Below are 18,930 nucleotides of genomic sequence, written 5' to 3' on the forward strand. Positions count from 1 at the left end.
GCACTGAATTCAAACCAAGACACTTCTATTTACTAGTTACTGGATGACCACAGGCAAACTAGTTAATCTCTGAGCCTATATTAAATGGCCACAGCCAGCCTGCTTTTGTGTGATTTTTTCCTATCTTTTCTTCCTATTGTCACTATTAGTATGTCTTTGTGTCCCCACTTTGATCTACTGCCCAATTTTATACTCAGTAGTCTTGCCTAAGGGAAGATCGTCTGTTCTATGGAATGAAATGCACTGACTTTAGTACCTGATTTTATGAAAAATATCTGTTACTCAGAGAACATTTTTTAATCATTTCTAGATTTATCATTTTAGCTCCAGATGGCTGAGACTACTGAAGGGCTGGCTTCTATTCAGATTTTAGTTAGAAGGGCCATAAATCCAATACGGACTGCCAATATCTGTACTTGATGTGCACCAATCCCCTTTCCAAAAAATGGAGGAAAGTATAAAAATGAGGTTTATCTGTGCCAAACCTTAAAGGAGACAGAAAGAGCAAGAAGAAAGACAGGGGCTGGAGTTGTGGCTCAGTGGTAGAGTTTTTGCCTAGCATGTGTGAGGCACTGGGTTCAATTCTGAGCACTGCATATAAATAAATAAAGTTCACTGACAACTAAAAAAATTTAAAAAGAAAGGAGACTGGGAAGTACGAGGACATTTTCTCTGACATTTCTCAGGTTTAGTTCAGTTTGACATACTCAGTTTGGAAAACACTCATTCATGCCAATTGTGCTCCAAATAAGTCCTTTAATTTATGATAAATGGTTTAATTTATGATGCAGAATTTAAAGCCTATTACTTATCACTGTAATCTAGAGTATGAAACAATGTTAAGACAATGATGTAATAAGAAAAGTAGTCATGTTTAACCTCTGATTTCTTCTTTTGTTATTATAGTACTACAGATAAAGCATATTCTCAGGGCATAAAACACATTGTGGCCCATAGGGCTTAAAACATTTCTGCATGGCTCTTCTGTACATCTACAGAACATTTTAGAAATTCTACTACTATTATTATTGTCCCTGAATACACTGCTCAAGTACACAGTTCCAAGATCCCTAAATTCCTTTATTTCACAGACTGTTTTAGTCTCTCTGCCTGTAACCCTGACCCACGTATTAAAGAAGCAAGACAGAGAGAGGGCAAACCCACATTGAAATATCAAGGAATGGACCCCTAGGCTTTTCCCTAATATACTGAAGCAAACTTAAAACACCTATCATGAAGGTTTGCTTCAAAGTTTCTCTGTATCTTAACAGCCACCAACCTCCAATTTTAGGAAGTCTGATGTTGTTTGGGTGCTGGAGACTGAGCCCAGGGCCTTGTGCATGCTAAACAGAGCCTACCACTGAGGTTCAGCCCCAGCCTACAGCCCACCCTGCAGATGAGAGCTGACATTTCTTACATCATTACCTACCTTGTTATGCACATGACAATCGCTACTATGATGGCAATCTGCACAGCTCCAATAATGGCTGCAATAAGAACATGAGTGAGCTTCTGCCTACTTGGCACTACATAGAGAATACTAAAGTCTGTCTTTTCACAGTGCTGTCCAGTGTAACCAGATTCACATCTGAAAGGGGAACAAAAGGAATTCCAATGAGAATTGCAAATTCTTATGTTGTCAAGTTTCTAAATTAAAAGACACAAAATTTAAACAGGAATAGAAAGTCACTTTCCTATCACCTGAAGAAAAAAAAAAGCCATCTGTATATTTTCCTATAGTCTTTTTGACATGCCTATTTTACATAGTGCCTTTTTTATTTATTTTAAATCAGATTAATTTGAAGTTGCTATATTATATAGTCTTTGTTACCATCATTTCAAAATAAAATTACAATACTCCCTTCAGTGACTACAATGCAGTTAACTGATCTGCTCCTCATTCTAAGACTTATCAGTAGCTTTTTGCAATTATAAAATAAGTATGGTAAGCACCTTGTGAAAGTGACTTTCTATGTAGGTAATTCCACAGGCTTAGTTAGATAACTGGGTTACTCAATAAACAGTCATAAACATTTATAGTTCTGTGAACACAATACCAAATTATACTCAAGACTTTTCAGTATACGAAGCACAAACATTTAAGATGCAGGAAGGAGATGAAAATAAGTTATTAATGACAAACAGAGCAAAGCAGTCAAGTAGGCACTAAGCTTAGAAATCATCTGAACTCTAATTAAAAGTAAATACAGGAGCTGGGGTTGTGGCTCAGTGGTTTAGTACTTGCCTAGCATGTGTGAACACTGGGTTTGATTCTCAGCACCACATATAAATAAATCTAAAGGTTCATTGACAACTAAAAAAACTTTAAAAAAAGTAAATACAAAGGTAACATCATTGGCTGATACTTTAAAAGGGGGGAATATTTAAGATATTGAACAGAAAATTCACATTGGTAAGTTGACAGAAGTGAAGCGTATAAATTAGCCAAGCTTCCGTTTGAACTGATTAATAAAATATGTGATGTGTAAGGACAGTGTGTGTATTTATTGATGTCCCAGACCTTGTTAGAAAAGGATTTGAGGCAGCTTAGCCTAAAGCCCACATTACAATACCAGAAACAAAAGGAAACAAGGAAAGCCAGGGTGATATGAGTTTACCAGCCCAGTCCCTGAGGTTCCTGGACACCTGTCAGGAAGATTCACATTGGGCTCTAAGCTTCCAAGCAGACAGACAGACAACAGTAGTGAGGCAGACACACAGCTCAGACAGTAGAACTGAGTACCCAGAAATAAAGCCGCAAATCTATAGCCAACTGATTTTTGACAAGAATACTAAGACAATGCAACGGGGAAAGAAGGATGCTGGGACAACTGGATACTCACATGGAAAAGAACAAAGCCTCCTCCTCCCAACATACATAAAAACTGACTCAAAATTGATCATAAATCTAAAGCTAAGAGTTAAAGCTATAAAATTTCTAGAAGAAAATATAGGGGTAAATCTTTGTGACCCCAGATCGGGCAGTAATTTCTCATATGTGACACCAAAAGCAACAGCAACAATAACTACAATAACAAAGATAAATTGGACTAAATTAAAATTAAGATCTTCTGTGCTTAAGGAAACTATCAAGAAAATGTAAAGATAACCCACAAAGTCAGAAAAAAATTGCAAATTATATATCTGATAACGGACTTATACTCAGAACATATAAAGAATAATAAGAAGACCAAAAAAACAAAAACAAACAAAAAACTTAATTAAGAAATGGGCAAATGGACTGGGGTTGTTGCTCAGGGGTAGAGCACTTGCCTGGCATGTGTGAGGCCCTGGGTTCGATCCTCAGTACCGCATATAAATAAATAAATAAAATACAAGATCCACTGACAACCAAAAAATATTTAAAAAAAAAAAAAAAACAGAAAGAAATAGGCAAAAGACCTATACAGATATTTCTCCAGAGAAGACATACAAATGACCAATAAGCACAAGATATCCACCATCATTAGTCATTGTGGAAATGCAAATCAAACCCACAATAAGATATCTTTTTGTACTCATAGTATGGGGCCTGAATCTAAAAGTCAGATGATCACAAATGTTAGTAAGGAAGAACACTGTAGGGAATATAAAATGATGCAGTTATTATGGAAAAAAAGTCTGGCTTTCCTTACTTAGGAAGTTAAATGCAGAGTTTACTATTTGGCCTGACAATTCTACTCCTAGGCATCTACCCAAGTGAAATTAAAACATATGTCCACACAAAAACTTGCAAACAATTGCTCACAACAGCATTATTCCTAAGAGCCAAAATGTGTAAACAACCCCAAACATTCAACTGGGGAGTGGATTTTTTAAATGTGGTATTCCCCACAGATTATTCAGCCATAAAAAGGAACAAAGTGCTCAGACATAGTACAATATGGATAAAGCTTAAAACCATCAACTAAGTAAAAGAAATGATACAGAAATGTTCAGAATAAGTAATCCATTAAACAGATCAGGGGCTGTCAGGACTGGCATAAATAGGAAGAGTTGAGAGCAACAGCTAAAGGAAATGGGATTTCTTTCTGAGATGATGAAAATGTTCTAAAATCAAGGGAAGGAGGAGGCAGAGAGGTTGGCCACTGACACAAAAAGTAATTTCCATAAAATAAAAGCAAACAAGTCATTTCAAATAAGCATATTTACAACCGTTATTAAACTCAAGGGAATTTCCTCTCATTTGGTCCTCATTTAAAGACAGCACCTTCTAATATAGAGAACAGTAACCTCAATGACATAGCTACAGTAAATTCAATAACATAATGAAGTCTTGGGATTTTAAAAATAATGCCCTTCATGGTAGGCTAATGGCCAAGAGTCAAAGCTCAGTAAAATCAAAATAGTTCCACAGAGAGCTATAACCATGTCCTAGATATGCAGCTCTCAGATGGATTAGTTCAGTCCAAAGATTAAAATCAGTATCAAAAAGAATCATTAGGCCGGATATCATTCAAGTAATCCTCCCTGGATATTATTTTCCATAACTGACTTTCAGCCACACTCTCTAATATCTAGAGTATTAAGTTCTAAGTAATTATTTCTTCTTCTGTCATTAAGGGCAGATGGGGGTTCAGTCCTCTACCCTCTACTTCTTCCATTCCACATAACCTCCACAGGTACTCTCATTCAGTGGCCCCACATGCTGACTCACTCACACACCCATCTGACACATTTATTGAGTACCTGTTAGGTGCTGGGCACTACTATAGTGAGTACATGGGATATAGCAGTGAAGGAGAGAAAGACAGCTGTCCTGCTTACTCTGTGATGGGAGGAAGTGGATCAATCAACATAATAAGTAAACTAACAGGTTATGTTAAAAAGGTGGTGTGTGTGTGTGTGTGTGTGTGTGTGTGTGTGTGAGAGAGAGAGAGAGAGAGAGAGACAGAGACAAAGAGAAACTGAGTGCTGTGTTTGGGCCAGAAAGGGACGACTGCTATTTTAAATAAGGGGTTTGGCTTTATTCATTAAGAAGGTGAGATGGGAGTAAAGACAATGAGGGGGAAGTGAGGGATTTTACCAACAATTGGGAGGAGAGCAACCAGGCAAAGGAAGAACCAGAGGGAGCTCCCTAAAATGGGAGCATCCATGCATGTTGTGTCCAAGAACAGTAAGTGTGGCTGCAGTGAAGTGGCAGGAGAGAGAGGAGCAAGACAGAGAGGTGAAGAAGCCAAACTGTGTAGGGTCTTCTGCACTGAGTGAGGTGGGAGAGGCACTGGAAGGGTCTTAGCAGAGGAATGGCATAGACGGACTTATTTTAAAAGGCTCACTCTGACTGCTGTGTTCAATATGGCCTATAGGATACCTCAAGGAGGCTGCTAAAATAATCCCAGAGGGAGAAAATGTTTGGCTTGGACTGGGAATAGCAGTAGACAATGGTGAGAGGTAATCAAGTTCTGGATATATTCTGAAATAGAAAAGCAAACAGGACAGGGCTGGGGATGTGGCTCAAGCGGTAGCGCGCTTGACTGGCATGCGTGCGGCCCGGGTTCGATCCTCAGCACCACATACAAACAAAGATGTTGTGTCCGCCAAAAACTAAAAAATAAATATTAAAAATTCTCTCTCTCTCTCTCTCTCTCTCCCTCCCTCCCTCTCCCTCTCTCTCTCTGTCTCAAAAAAAAAAAAAAAGAAAAGAAAAGAAAAAGAAAAAGAAAAGCAAACAGGATTTCCCAGCTCACTAGATAAGGGTACATGAGAAAGAGAAGTCAAAGATGTAACAGAGATGTTCAATCTGAGCAACTGAAGAGATGGAGTTGGCATCAACTGAGATGGAAAAGGTTGCCTGGAATGACTGCCTGCAATGACTGCAGGTAGAATAGGTTTAAAGGAGGGGAAGCAGATCAGGAGATCAGCTTTAGTCCTGCTGAGATTGAGGTGTCAGACGTTCATGTGAAAATGTAAAGGAGGCAGATGGATCCAAGTCTCAAATTCTCAGAAGAGAGCTTTGGGATTTATGTAAATCGAAAGCCATCAGCATATGTCATCTAAAGCCCTGTGGCAGGATGGATTTGCTAAGGAAGAACCAGGACTGAACCCTGGAGCACTACAACCCGAGGAAGTCAGGAAGCAAAGGAGGAACCAGCCAAGAAGACCGAAATGTCCAGCAAACTACAGAAACCAAGAGAGAATATAACCCTAGAAGCCAAATAAAGAGTGCATCACACAGGAGGAAGCAATCAATCAGCTGTGCCAAATGCTACTGACCCTTCAAAAGTAATTTAAGATGAAGAATCAGTGACTGATTTTAGCAGTGAGAATGGTCTCCAGGCAGTGCTAGGAACAAAAGCTTACTGGGGTGAGTTCAAGAAGAGATGGGAAGTGAGGAACTGAAGACAGATTATAGACAACTCTCAAGTTCTTCTACAAGAGAAAGGAATGTAGCTAATGGAAATGAGATGGTTATTTTCAAGATGGAAGAAACACAAATATTTGTAAATATTTATAGCAAGATATATGATATGGAAGAAAAGGTAACAAATTGCTGGCAGGTGACAGTAATAGCCTGTGGAAGCTCTCTTCATACTGCTTCAGGTTTCTGAGTGAACTTGGAGACAAGATCATTTGTTGAAAGTAAGGATGAGAAAGGAGGTACAGTTTGAGGAGAGATGTGAAGGTATAAAGCAGCCATCCAGGAGAGCAGAATAAATGGATTGCAGTCACAAAATGACTGCCTGGAAGCATGAAGGGCCCACTTGGAGACTTACAGGCACACGCATCAGTGAGTAAGTTAACCTGGTAGTGTGCCTTTCAACAGCAGCACAATTTTCAGCAGCACAGGTATCAGCATGCAGTGGGTGGGAAGCCGGAATGAATGAGAACTAGCTTTGTCAAGTGAATAGGATGAACAAAAGAGGGAAAAGGCACACACAGGGGATCAACTCAATGAATGATCATGAGGATCATCCAATGGGTGAAGGACATAGAACAGGTGACAGGATCAATAAACTAGAGACCACCAGGATGGAATACTGCCAGGCAGAAACAAAAGGATACATGCTAGAGATGAAATCATGCTCAAATATACATCTTCAACCCACATCTATCATGGGTTCTTAAAACAAAATACATCCAGCAGCCTACCAGACATCCATAAGTAGAATCCCACAGGCACCTTAGGCCAAGCATGTTAAACTGAACCCATTCTTCTCCCAAACCTCTTCACTCTTCCCAGTCTATGTCCTGCTCAGTTTTTCTCTAGACAGAAACCCAGGAGACTGACCTCTTTATCCTCCTACCCTCCACCAACCCCCCCATGTTTTCATTCATCATATCTAACCAGTATCTGCAGATTCAACTACTTCATTTTTCTGTCTCCAACCTGTCTACTAATCTCAGGCCCAAGACAACCCCATGACTTAATTCAGGCTCTTGCTTCTTTCAGTTTTCCTTCCTTCCTTCCATTCCTCCTTCTTTCCTTCTTTTTACTAGGGATTAAACTCAGAGTCTTGTGCATAATTGAAAAGCACTCTATCACTGAGCTATATCCCCAGCCTTTTATTTTATTTAATTTTGAGTTTTGAAACAGGGTCTTACTAAGTTGCCCAGGCTGTCCTCAAACTCATGATCCTCCTGCCTCAGTCTCCAGAGTAACTGAGATTATAGGCATGCACCACCACACCAGGCTAACTTTCAGGCTTCTAATCCATTTTCCAAGATAATACTAGAGTGCCTTTCCTATACGATCAAAACAAAGATACGTAAAGTAATAGTTTCTCACTGTCTTTAAAATAAAAGCCATGCCTGTAATCCCAGCAGCTCAGGAGGCTGAGGCAGAAAGACTGTGCATTCAAAGCCAGCCTCAGCAATTTAGCAAGGCCCTAAGCAACTCAGCAAGACCCTGTCTCTAAATGAAATGTAAAAAGGACTGGGAATGTGGTTCAGTGGTTAAGTACTCCTGGGTTTGATCCTTGGTACCAAAATAAACAAATAAATAGAAGCCACATTCCTGGGATGACACAAATATTCCTGTGAAACCTGATCCCTCCTTTAAAAATATACTCTACCCCCTTTCAGACTGAAGTGTCTTTTGAGGTCCCAAAACACCTCATATATATGATAGCATTTACCAAATTATATTTTAGTTATTTACTATTTGTCAGTGTCTGTCACTGGACTACATGGTCTTGGAAGGTAAGATCCTGAGATCCAGGCTGGGGTTATGGCTCAGTGGTAGAGCGCTTGCCTAGCACATGTGAAGTAGTGGATTCAATCCTCAGCACCATATGAAAATAAATAAAATAAAGGTATTGTGTCCATCTACAACTAAAAAAAAAAATTTTAATTAAAAAAAATCCCGAAAACCTTGTTATATTCAAATTTAACACCCTAGTGCCAGAAAGAATTCAATACCAAGTAATCAATACACTGTAAATACTCAGACAAAACAAAATTATCAGCTGCTTTTTAGTAATAAGTGTTTAGGAAAGAGATTCTCTAGCATTTAAGAAATTCCTATAGAGAAGAAGCAAAGTTGATAACCATCACATGTCATTCAAAAAATATTTACTGACTATCTACCATAGCCAAATCTACAGCCCCTGAGGTAATGGGCTTACAGTCTCATAATATCAATTTGTTATTTATGAAATACATCCTATATACCAGATACTGTGTGTTAAGCACTTTATATATATGATCTTGTTTAATTTTAACAACACTATGAGACAATATGCTATTACTATTATGACTTTAGAAATGAGGAAATAAGACAGACATCTTAAGTATCTCCCAAAGAACATAAAGCCAATAACTGGCCAAGTCAGTATATCTGATTCCAAAGTCTTAAATCAGCATACCATTCAATCCTCTTACAATCAATCATTAAAATACTAGAGAGTGGCCTGGTATCATGTCATTATCAGAATGTAATTTTCTCTCCTCCTTCAGGTAGACATCTAGAAAAATGCCTCAAGGACATCAGGATAACAACTTCATGAAGTATCTATGCCACCGTGGGACAAGTATGAGGAATCCACTGTAGAACTGGTTTAAAACCTGGCTTGTTCTGTCTTATATGGCTATACTTTTTTAATGTTTAGAAAAAGAGGAGGGGAAGGCTAGCTTCTTCAAAGACAAGGAGAACTTCCAATCAGGAAAGAACCAAAGGCTTAACAAAGAACTATTCAACCATTAACAGTTTATAGTGCTTTGTTTTGTTTTGTTGTTTTTAAGCAAGAGAGGAAAATAACAATCGGGAGCAGAAAGCTAAAGAAGTGAAGGAACACAGGAGATGTGATGTCCAGCAGTTTCCTTTTACTTCTTGGGAAGACTCGCTGCCTTCTGGGATGAGAGAAGAAAAGCAAAGTATAATCTCTCTCCACGTTTTGATGTTTTGACTAAGTGAGGAAAAAAGATCCTGGCACAGCTCCCAGAGGCAGGGGTGAGCAGAATGAGAGCCATCTCCCCATGTCTATAGAAACCTGGCCTGGCTACGCAGGCCACATTGAGACAGAGGGTGAGCTCCTGGCAGCAGCACCGGGAAATGCCATCAGTCGCCAGGCACAGAGCAGCAAAGGCACTAAGATCATTAGGCTGAGTATCGGGAAATCTGAGATCTAGCTTTTTCCCAGTTCTATTTCTAACCTGCTCTAACCTGCTGTTGACCTTGAACAAGTTACGTAACTTCTCTGGAATCAGGGAGTTGTATTTACACCCTTTCCATTTCCATCTCTCAACTCACACCTGATTCTTCATTCCCACTCCCTTATTTTTAGAAATCTATTTTAGCATATATTTTATTTGAGTTACATATTCTCTATTCTTAATATATTCTATAGTCCCTCAACCACTCCATGACAGATTGCTAAAGACAAAAATAGAACTGGAATATGACATATTTATCTTTTGTATTAAAAAATATGTAACATTATCTTAAAAATGATAAGCCCATAATCTCAGAACCTAAATAAACCATGTTTTTTTGTTTCTGCATATTTCTTTCCAGGGTATTTTTTATTATTCTGCTGTGGTTTGTTGTTATTGTTACTGCTCTATTACAGATAAACACTACTTTTTGGTAATATTTAGTTCACATTTCACTGCCTTCTATAAAACAGTGACCACAGATGGAAATAATTTCCCACGGCTGCTCTGGAGGCACTGACTTACCTACAAGAAGCCTTCCGAGTAGAATAGATGAATTCACATTTCCCATGGATGCAGTAACCATTGAGGTTTTCGGGGCAAGGCATGTGGTTTCCAATATAAACATCTTCTCTTTGATCACTAGCATCTTAAAAGAACACAAACCAGGTCACTGAGTAGTGAAAAACAAACTGAAAAATATGGACTTTTCAAAGGTTCTGAAAAAGCAAATAAATTCACCCCTTGTCAGCCACCTGCTAGGCAATTTGGAAAGGAGATTTATCAAATGGGGGTTGGATGAGATCCAAGGTCCCTTCCTATTCCCATTATGCCACAAACACAGCAGGTAGACTGTTTAGATTCAATGTATTTAAAAATACCTGCAGGATGTGACTACTATGTGCTACTGTTGTATAAGAGCAATGTGCCAAAGAAAACTAAACATCATTAGTTTTCTTTTCATCTAAAGAAATAATAATGCTAGGTCTAGAAGTAAGTTCACTTCTGTGCAAGAAAGATGGCATACACTACTTGCCCTAGGGGAGTGAAGTTATTTATTTACTTGGGGACTATGAAACGGAGACCATCTAAGAACAATGAAATGGCAGAAAGCAAGTTATGGCATTCTAAAATTTTAAGGTAAAAAGTTTATTTTTGGAATGAAAGATCATACTGCTTTTTTTTAAATGAAAATAATTTTGCTGTGTCTTCATAAAATTTTTCTTAGCAGATGTTCATTGTAAAAACAAGCCAAATAACATAGAGAACAAAGATGAATTTAAAATGAATTAATGAATTTAAGATGAATTTAAAATCACCTGACAGACCTCTATCAAAAGAGAACCACTCTGCAAACATTTTGAACGTCTGTTCATATTTAGGTAGAATGATATGAACTGAGTTGAGCTGAGCAGAGTTTAAGTGAAGAAAATGAAGCAAGGTGAGTAATGCCACTGTCAGAAAGGGGACAGAGTCAGAGGGAGACAAACAAAGCAGGAAAGAGGACATTCTCCCCACCAACACCACTGTTTTCTCTTTCCCCTCCATTTTAAAATAATTTTTTAAATCTCTTTTTTAGCATATACACCAATATATCTCTCCTCAGTTACATGGACCCAGAGTTCCACAATGGCTTGTCCATGTGCAGGAAAAATCACGAGGCCTCCTGCCGTCTCTCTTAGGGTTCCAGCTTACAAATTTTGTGCCCATTGGCTATGTGACCTTGAGCATACTACCCTAAGATTCCATAATCATAAAATCAAAATAACAGGACCTATACTTCATACAGTTTTGAGAGGATCACGTGAGATAAATAATGCATGTACCATATGAGTAACATAACCAGTTATATATACAGCATACAATATAATGGCAAAGGGTTCATCTCTCAAACACAAATAAAGGCATTAAGGAAATCTGAAGAATATTAATGGAAACAAATTTAAAAGAGAGAAATAGAGGCTTCTGTATATATGTATGGATAGGGAAGAGGAAGACCCAGGGAAAGGTGGGAAGAGAGGTTCAAAAAACTGAGAACTCAAAATGCAGACGTTCTCGTGCTCAAAATTTATATATAAACAGGAAGAAAAACTTCAGTGAGGATTAAGCTCAATGATACAGTAACTAATGTGGAGATATCATGTCACCACTGCCAAGAACAAAGACATGTCATATTACCTTGATTTATATATTCATATTGTACTAATTTAAGTTAAGCCTAGAAAGAGAACTGAACTAGAAGCCAGGGAATCCAAGATATAAATTCTTAATTCTTTCTTTCTGTCTGTCTATCTATCTATCTACCTATTTATTTATTTGTTTATGATGCCAGGGATTGAACCCAGGGGTACTTAACCACTGAGCCACAACTCCAGCCCATTTTTTAAATTTTGAGACAGCCTCGCTAAGTTGCTAAGTCTAGCTTTGAACTTGTGATTCTCCTGCCTCAGCCTCCCCCAAGCTGCTGGAATTATGGGCATGCACCATCATACCCAGCTAAATTCTTAATTTTAAAAATGTCCTTGCTTGGTCAAGTCAGGTCTTCTCCTGAAGGGAGGTGAATGAGATTAGCGCTGTCCAACAGACACATGAAACTTGTTCTTACATAACAGTAGCTTATAGTGGTCACATCCTGCAGATGTACTTTTATATCTTCTAGAGTCCAAATTTTAAAAAGTAAGAAGAAACAGGCAAGTTAATTTTAATCATATACTTTAACCCGACATATCCAGTAAATAATATCATTTATTGATATTATTTATTTATTATTATTTATTGTTTATTTATTAATTTATTTTTTATATTATATAAAAAAGTATTTTACATTCTTTTTTAGATAAGACTCAAAGTCTGATACTTTACACTCACAACACATCTGAATTCTCACTAGACACATTTTCAAGGGCTCTGTGGCCATCTGTGGCTCATAATCACCATAGTAAACAGCACAGAATAGATGACCAATTTGTTGATCTTCTATCAATCACCTTCCACATGCCAAGTACTTTGCTAGGTGCTGGGAATATAAAGAAGACATATCCTGACCTTAAAGGGCTTCACGGTCTCCTCTAGCAGCCAGAGTTAAGTCCCATGGCAAAAGAAACCAAGCATTCTTTGCCTGGCTGTGACCCTGAGCATTCACCCCTCTGTGGACACTCATGAAACTGTGGTTCAGCTGTGTGGGTTTTGAAATCATTCTCTGCCATGAGACTGTGAGCTCCTTAAAGAGTACTGACATTCATGTCATCCCAGTCTATATAACTCCTTACACTTGGAACATAACTTAGAACTTAGACAGCTCTAGAGTCAGCCTGCCTAGGTCTGAATACAACCTGGGTTTGCCTAGCTACAACACCTAGTGGCTACATGACCTAAAGACATTTATTTAGCTGTTCGTGGCCCTCAAGTTTCCTCATTTGAGAAATGGAGATAAAAATAGTGTCCACTTCTCACAGTACTATTTTAAAAACTAATGAGACAATATATTTAGTGTATTAATGTATATAAGATCTTATAGAACTCAGAATTGTGCATGGAAAACCATAAGCCCTTAATAAATATTACCAAGTATTATTCCATGCTCAATAAATGTTACATGAATGGATTCTAATTTCTACTTGTTGACAAGCTGTACTATAAAAATATTCTTCTATTTTATGGACTAGGAGGATAGCTCAATGATAGAATGCTTGACTAGCATATATGAGGCCTTGGGTTCATTCCCTAGTAGCACAAAGAGAAAAAAAAATCTTCAGTTTTGTACTTTAATATTTCATTGGAGGAAAAATAAATTATAAATTGACAAAATTATTATCCACATAGAGAGTCCACCTTGAATATTTCCTTAAACTGAACTGCTTTTAGCAGTCCTGGTTCCATGTTTCACAACAAATTAAAACTTAATTTTAACAGATCTTTTATTAATAAATACTTGTGATCAAAGCAGAATTTTCTCATGCAATTAGCATTCATTGACAAGAAATAGTTTAATAGAAATCAACAACAACAACAACAAAAATTTACTTTTCTTACAACGGCTTCAAACTAAAAATGCCATCTTCCATTCCTAGTCAAGCCATGAGGGACTTGAGGAAGCAATCACTGTGCTACATCATGGCACATCTCAGAACTTGTTTCTTTCACAGTGGGACACCATAAAAGTATGTAATCAGGGGACTGCAGAGAGTGAGATCATGTTCAGCTAAGCTACAGAGGACAGAAAGGAAAAACATACATAGTCCTTGCCCTCAAGAAACTTATAATCTCTGTAGACAATCACCACACACACACACACACACACACACACACACACACACAAAGCCAAACCACACAAAGAAAGAGGGCCCCTCACGGCAGTTTACAATTGAATGCCACTAGGTGCTATGGAAGTTCACATTCAAAGAAATCAATAGGCAAATTACTCAGAAAGGACTTATATAGATAGGGTAGGACTCAAGTTAGGCCCCATATCCTAAATAGGTTTAGATAGAGAAATGGAAACCAAAGGGAAGATATAATGCACACTGAAGGAACAGATCAACCTACCGAGAAGAGTTAATGAGATGGGAAGTATGTAAATAAAGTTGGAAATGCAAGCTGAAAGCACTGAATTCTGGTAAGACATGTTTTCTTAATCACAGATAAGGAAAATACTGAAGGTCTTTTAAGAACAACATAAGGTAAGCTCTGTTTTATGTAAAATTTAATTGACAGTGGTTGCCTGGGGTTGTTGGTTAGGATTAGACAGTGACTGGCTGCTAATGGATATGAAGTTTCTTTGGGGGGTGATGAAAATGTTCTAAAATTAGATTATGATAAAGTTTGGTGAACTCTGTAGGTATACTAAAAACCATGTGAACTTCATGGTATGAAATTATATCCCAATAAAGGTGCTAAAATAGTTGGATACCAACATACCAGATAAAGTGGCAAAGGGACTAGGAAGACAAGTAGCCAAGTAGAAAGTAAACAGAGCATACTCTAAACTCATGGCAGTGAAAAGCTAAGCTAGTACTCAGCAGGAGGAATAAATACTATGACATAGAAAATAAATAAATACAGCCTGAAGGTATCCGGAAAGTGAATGAGCTGAGAAACTTGGACTTGGAAGGCTCCATGGGAGCTATCTGGTCTGATAAAGGAATCCTTTAAATTAACCCTGAGGGTCTGTTTCTACTTGAACAATTCCAGAGACAACAACTCATCAAAATACAATAAATTCCAATACCATCAACAGATTTCATAATGTTGAATGTAATTTCTATCTTTGTATAGATTTTCTACAGTCTGTTCACACTCTTCCCCCTACCCACCAATCTTTTATTCCGATAGCCAAACTTCCCATTTCCACCCTACTTGACTAAGCTTAGTGTGCAACCCAGTACATTTAGTAAGAACAGAACCGCCATCTTTATTAAAAGGGAATGGTGTAAAAATGGGAATGCTCTTAAAAGGGAATGATGTAAAAATGACTGTAAACATGAGCCTAATGATAGGTGGTCCAGGATACAGAATGTACTAAGCTGGGTTCAGATTTACATCTCATCATCCACTAAGTATTTGTTAAACAACTATTATATTCTAAGCACTATAATAGCTCCTGGAGTTGAGGCTACAGAAGAGCAGAGAGTAAGTACAGACTCACTAGGGAACTAAAATGTCAAACTAGTGCTCAGAGAAAGATGAGGCTAGGGAACAAACATGAAAGCTCACCAAAGTAACAGTGCCAAGTAGATTAAATATTCTGAAGGAGATTCAGAAAGAAAGCAAATGGACAGAACAGAATTCTGGAATAGCTGTGATTTAAAGGAAAGGGCTTAGGATCAGCAAGTCTAAACTCCAGTCCTTGATCTGCCATTGTACATGAGCAACAGACACTCATAGTTTCAGTTTCTTCACCTGCAAAGTGAGGATAGCATGGTTGTTATGAGGATTAAATAATAACACCAATATATGAAAGCACCTGGCATACAGTAGGGTACTTGATTGATACTTGTTAAAAAATGGATGAATGTCCAACTGATGTCACTCATCAGCCATAACACGAAATAGCAAGATAGGCAAACTCAACAACAGTGAGATAGGTCGACAACAGTAAAACTAGGAGACAAAAAGTATCACCAGTAGCCATAATAACATCAATAATGAATTCAATAATCTGGTGTTTGTTATTTAGAGTGACCCTGGGCCATAAATATTACTGCCCCCATTTTGTGGAAGGGATCATCAAAGCTCAGAGAAATCAGGTCACACAGATTTTAAGTGTGGACCAAGTCTGACTCCAAAGGGCAAGAGTGTGGCCATTCTACTATCATCTCATCAAGCTACTGTGGAGATGTGTTAGGAATGTCTGAGCATCTGCTTTCTAGACCAGATAAATTAGACAACTTCAAAATGGAGAGATAGAAAGCTTTTAGAGATGCAAAGAAGAATATGTGAGGTCCTAGCTTTGATCACCAGCAACCACTCCCTCAAAAAAAAATGCAATAATGCATAGTTTTAGAAACCAACACAGAAATGTGCCCTTCACACAGGAAGAACTCACCACAGAACAATCCTGTCTAAACAATGCCCTGGGGCAAGTGGTGACAGGCTCCACAAACAGCTGCAACTGCTAGTGCCTGAACAATGCTTCCATGTGTGCAATATACAAAGTGCATTTGGTCACCCAGTGGGTCCTTCTGTCCACAGATGTTTTCACAGACAAATCTGTCACCATCAGCAGTGTTTCCAAACACAAAGGCTTGCATGGTCCTAAGTGATGATGTTATGAGAAAACCTAGGACCAGGGGGCTAATCTGCCAAGGTGTGCTGTCCTGGCTATCTGTCCCATCAGGGAACAATCCACACAAAGCATGAAGAGTTGCTGTCAGAAGCTGAGACATGCACCTAGAAGGTAAAGCGCTGAGGCAGAAACTACAGCAACACTGCATCAGAAACTCTAAAGCTCAGTATTTCTACAAATCCCTCTAGTGAAAAAACTCAAAACACTGTCTGGCTTCCCCTAAACTACTGTGCATACCTACTTTCACCACTAACATCTCTCTCCACACATGTTTCCTTTTCCAATCCCAGTCTCCTAGGACTCCATTAAGGGGTCATCATTCCTACCTACTCTCCAACACCTCCCAGCCTCTCTTTTCTAAACTTGGCTATTCTTCACCCCAGCCCTGACTGTTCTTTTTCCCACTCTGCCAGTGAAACACCTTTTCTAAGAAGTGAATAAATTCATCTATCTTTTCAACTATTCCCTTAGAAAATACTTCTTTCATCTCCCTGAAGTTCCAAGACCAAACTGCTTCCTCGATCTCTTTTCCTTCCACACCTCCCCGTAATGTGCTTACCAAGGTCACTTCCAGGCTAGCCCTTCACTCACATGCCCAGCCTCTCAGGAGACCTGAAACCACCCTCATCACGATGCTCCATCACACACAGTCAGGCCTCCTTCAATGAGTTCAGCACCTGGACCACAGTCTCATCATTTTTAAAAGGTATATCAAAAAGCTGCATTGAAATATATAAGCAACAGTCACCAAGAAATGGGACCCATGATACTAACATCTTGCTAATTATGGTATCCTTGGCCAGCAGTAGCATTCTTGAGCAGGCTCAAGAATGAGGTCAATCATGACATGAGGGTTGGGATGATGTGATCCTTGGAATGAAATGAGAATGTCTTTGTAGGAAAAGGGCATTTAGATCTTAGGCTGCATGAAAATATTTTTTTAAAAAGAGAGAGAGAATTTTTTAATATTTATTTTTTCAGTTTTCGGTGGATACAACATCTTTATTTTATTTTTATGTGGTGCTGAGGATCAAACCCAGCGCCCCACGCATGCCAGGCAAGCGCGTTACCGCTTGAGCCACATCCCCAACCCATATAAAAATATCTTTGGATTAAAATGTCTATACCACAAAGAAACTTCCCAGGTAGATGGACATGTTATCAACTTTGGTAAGTTGTGATGCACATAGAGTACATCCTTTTGTCAAAACTGGCACTTATAGCTGGGTGCAGTGGTGCACACCTGTAATCCCAGCAGCTTAGGAAGCAGAGGCAGGAAGATCATGAGTTCAAAGCCAGCCTCAGCAACTTAGTGAGGTCCTAAAGCAACTCAGTGAGACCTTGTCTCTAAATAAAATATAAAGGGCTGGGGATGTGGCTCAGTGGTTAAGTGCCCCTGGTATCCCCAGTACCAAAAACAAAAATTTTTTTAAAAACTGACACATGTAAGATTTGTGCATTTGTGCATTTCTATATTGCAAATTATGCCTCAAAAGAAAAAAAATCTGCAAATGAGAATAATGAAAATAATGTGGGTGAAGGTAAACAGACAAAACAAGAACAACAATGTTGATAAATACTGAAGGTGAGTTCTGGGTACATGAGGGTTCGTTCATTATTCTGTTTACATTATCTCTGAAATTTTCTATAATAAAGTTTTTTTTAATGTCAAGCACCCATTTCCCATATACCTGACACTCAATCATCACATCCTTAATGACTTCAATATCTGCAACAGAACCAGTAACACTCCTACTTCAATATTTACCACAGGATCCCAACAGCCCAAGATGAATCTAAACCAGCCACTATTTCAGACATTTGAGTGCCCAGTTTAACAACACTCTTTTCTAAGAATTCCACTCTCAAAGCTTTCCCTCACTGAGTACTCCTTCTCAGTCTGTCTGCCTTCTTGCTGGTGCAAAGTTCCTGCTTGTCACTTTGGGGACCCATCCTAGGTCCTGTGTATCTACACAGTCTTGGCTGTGTATTGCAGATGCAAATATTTACTGAAGGCTCCTATAACTGTTGTGAAAGGCAGGTAAAAAAAAGCAAATGAAGTTTTTAAAAATACAACCAAATAAATCTTTTGACCTCTATCTCCTTACTGTTGGAACACTTCTTAAGTCTTTCACTGTTTGGATTTTATCTTTCTAACTATAGAAACTCTCTGGCCTAAGACTTTAACGATTCCATTTGCCTTCAAATTCAAGGCGGAGGACAACACTGTCTATTGCACATCTTTTCCCCATGGCTTCTGTACCACAGTACCCTTTCTTGGTTGCCTTCCTCTTATCCTGTCTGCTTCTTCCCAAGCTGGGTCTTCTTTCCTTTCTAAGTAAGTACTGTCCAATAAAACTTTCTACAACTCCAGAAATATTCCATACCTGTGCTAAACACTGTGGCAGCCACATGTCACAAGTGGCTACTGAACACCTGAAACAGGACTAGAATTTCATTTTAATTCAAGAGCCACATGTGGACAGTGGCTACTGTACTAGACAGTATAGTGCTAGAAACTCTCTCATTCATTCTCATGGCTTCCATTATCATAT

At 38.5% G+C, this 18,930-nt stretch overlaps 1 protein-coding gene across 2 annotated transcripts in view; it reads right to left on the reverse strand.

Annotated features, from left to right (window-relative positions):
* Tmeff1 (transmembrane protein with EGF like and two follistatin like domains 1) overlaps positions 1-18,930 on the reverse strand; it is a 104,331-nt gene that overhangs the window by 3,541 nt on the left and 81,860 nt on the right. For both annotated transcript variants that reach the window (XM_046457395.2, XM_058578049.1), the window contains exons 8-9: positions 10,117-10,240; positions 1,430-1,588 (exon numbers count right to left, since the gene is read on the reverse strand). In XM_046457395.2, the coding sequence (XP_046313351.1) occupies positions 1,430-1,588; positions 10,117-10,240 (283 nt within the window). The remainder of the gene's footprint in view (positions 1-1,429; positions 1,589-10,116; positions 10,241-18,930) is intronic.

This window comes from Marmota monax, unplaced genomic scaffold, assembly GCF_021218885.2.
Source record: "Marmota monax isolate L192 unplaced genomic scaffold, Marmota_monax_Labrador192_F-V1.1 WCK01_AAM20220418_F8-fsc00069, whole genome shotgun sequence".
In the NCBI taxonomy this organism is placed as follows: domain Eukaryota; kingdom Metazoa; phylum Chordata; class Mammalia; order Rodentia; family Sciuridae; genus Marmota; species Marmota monax.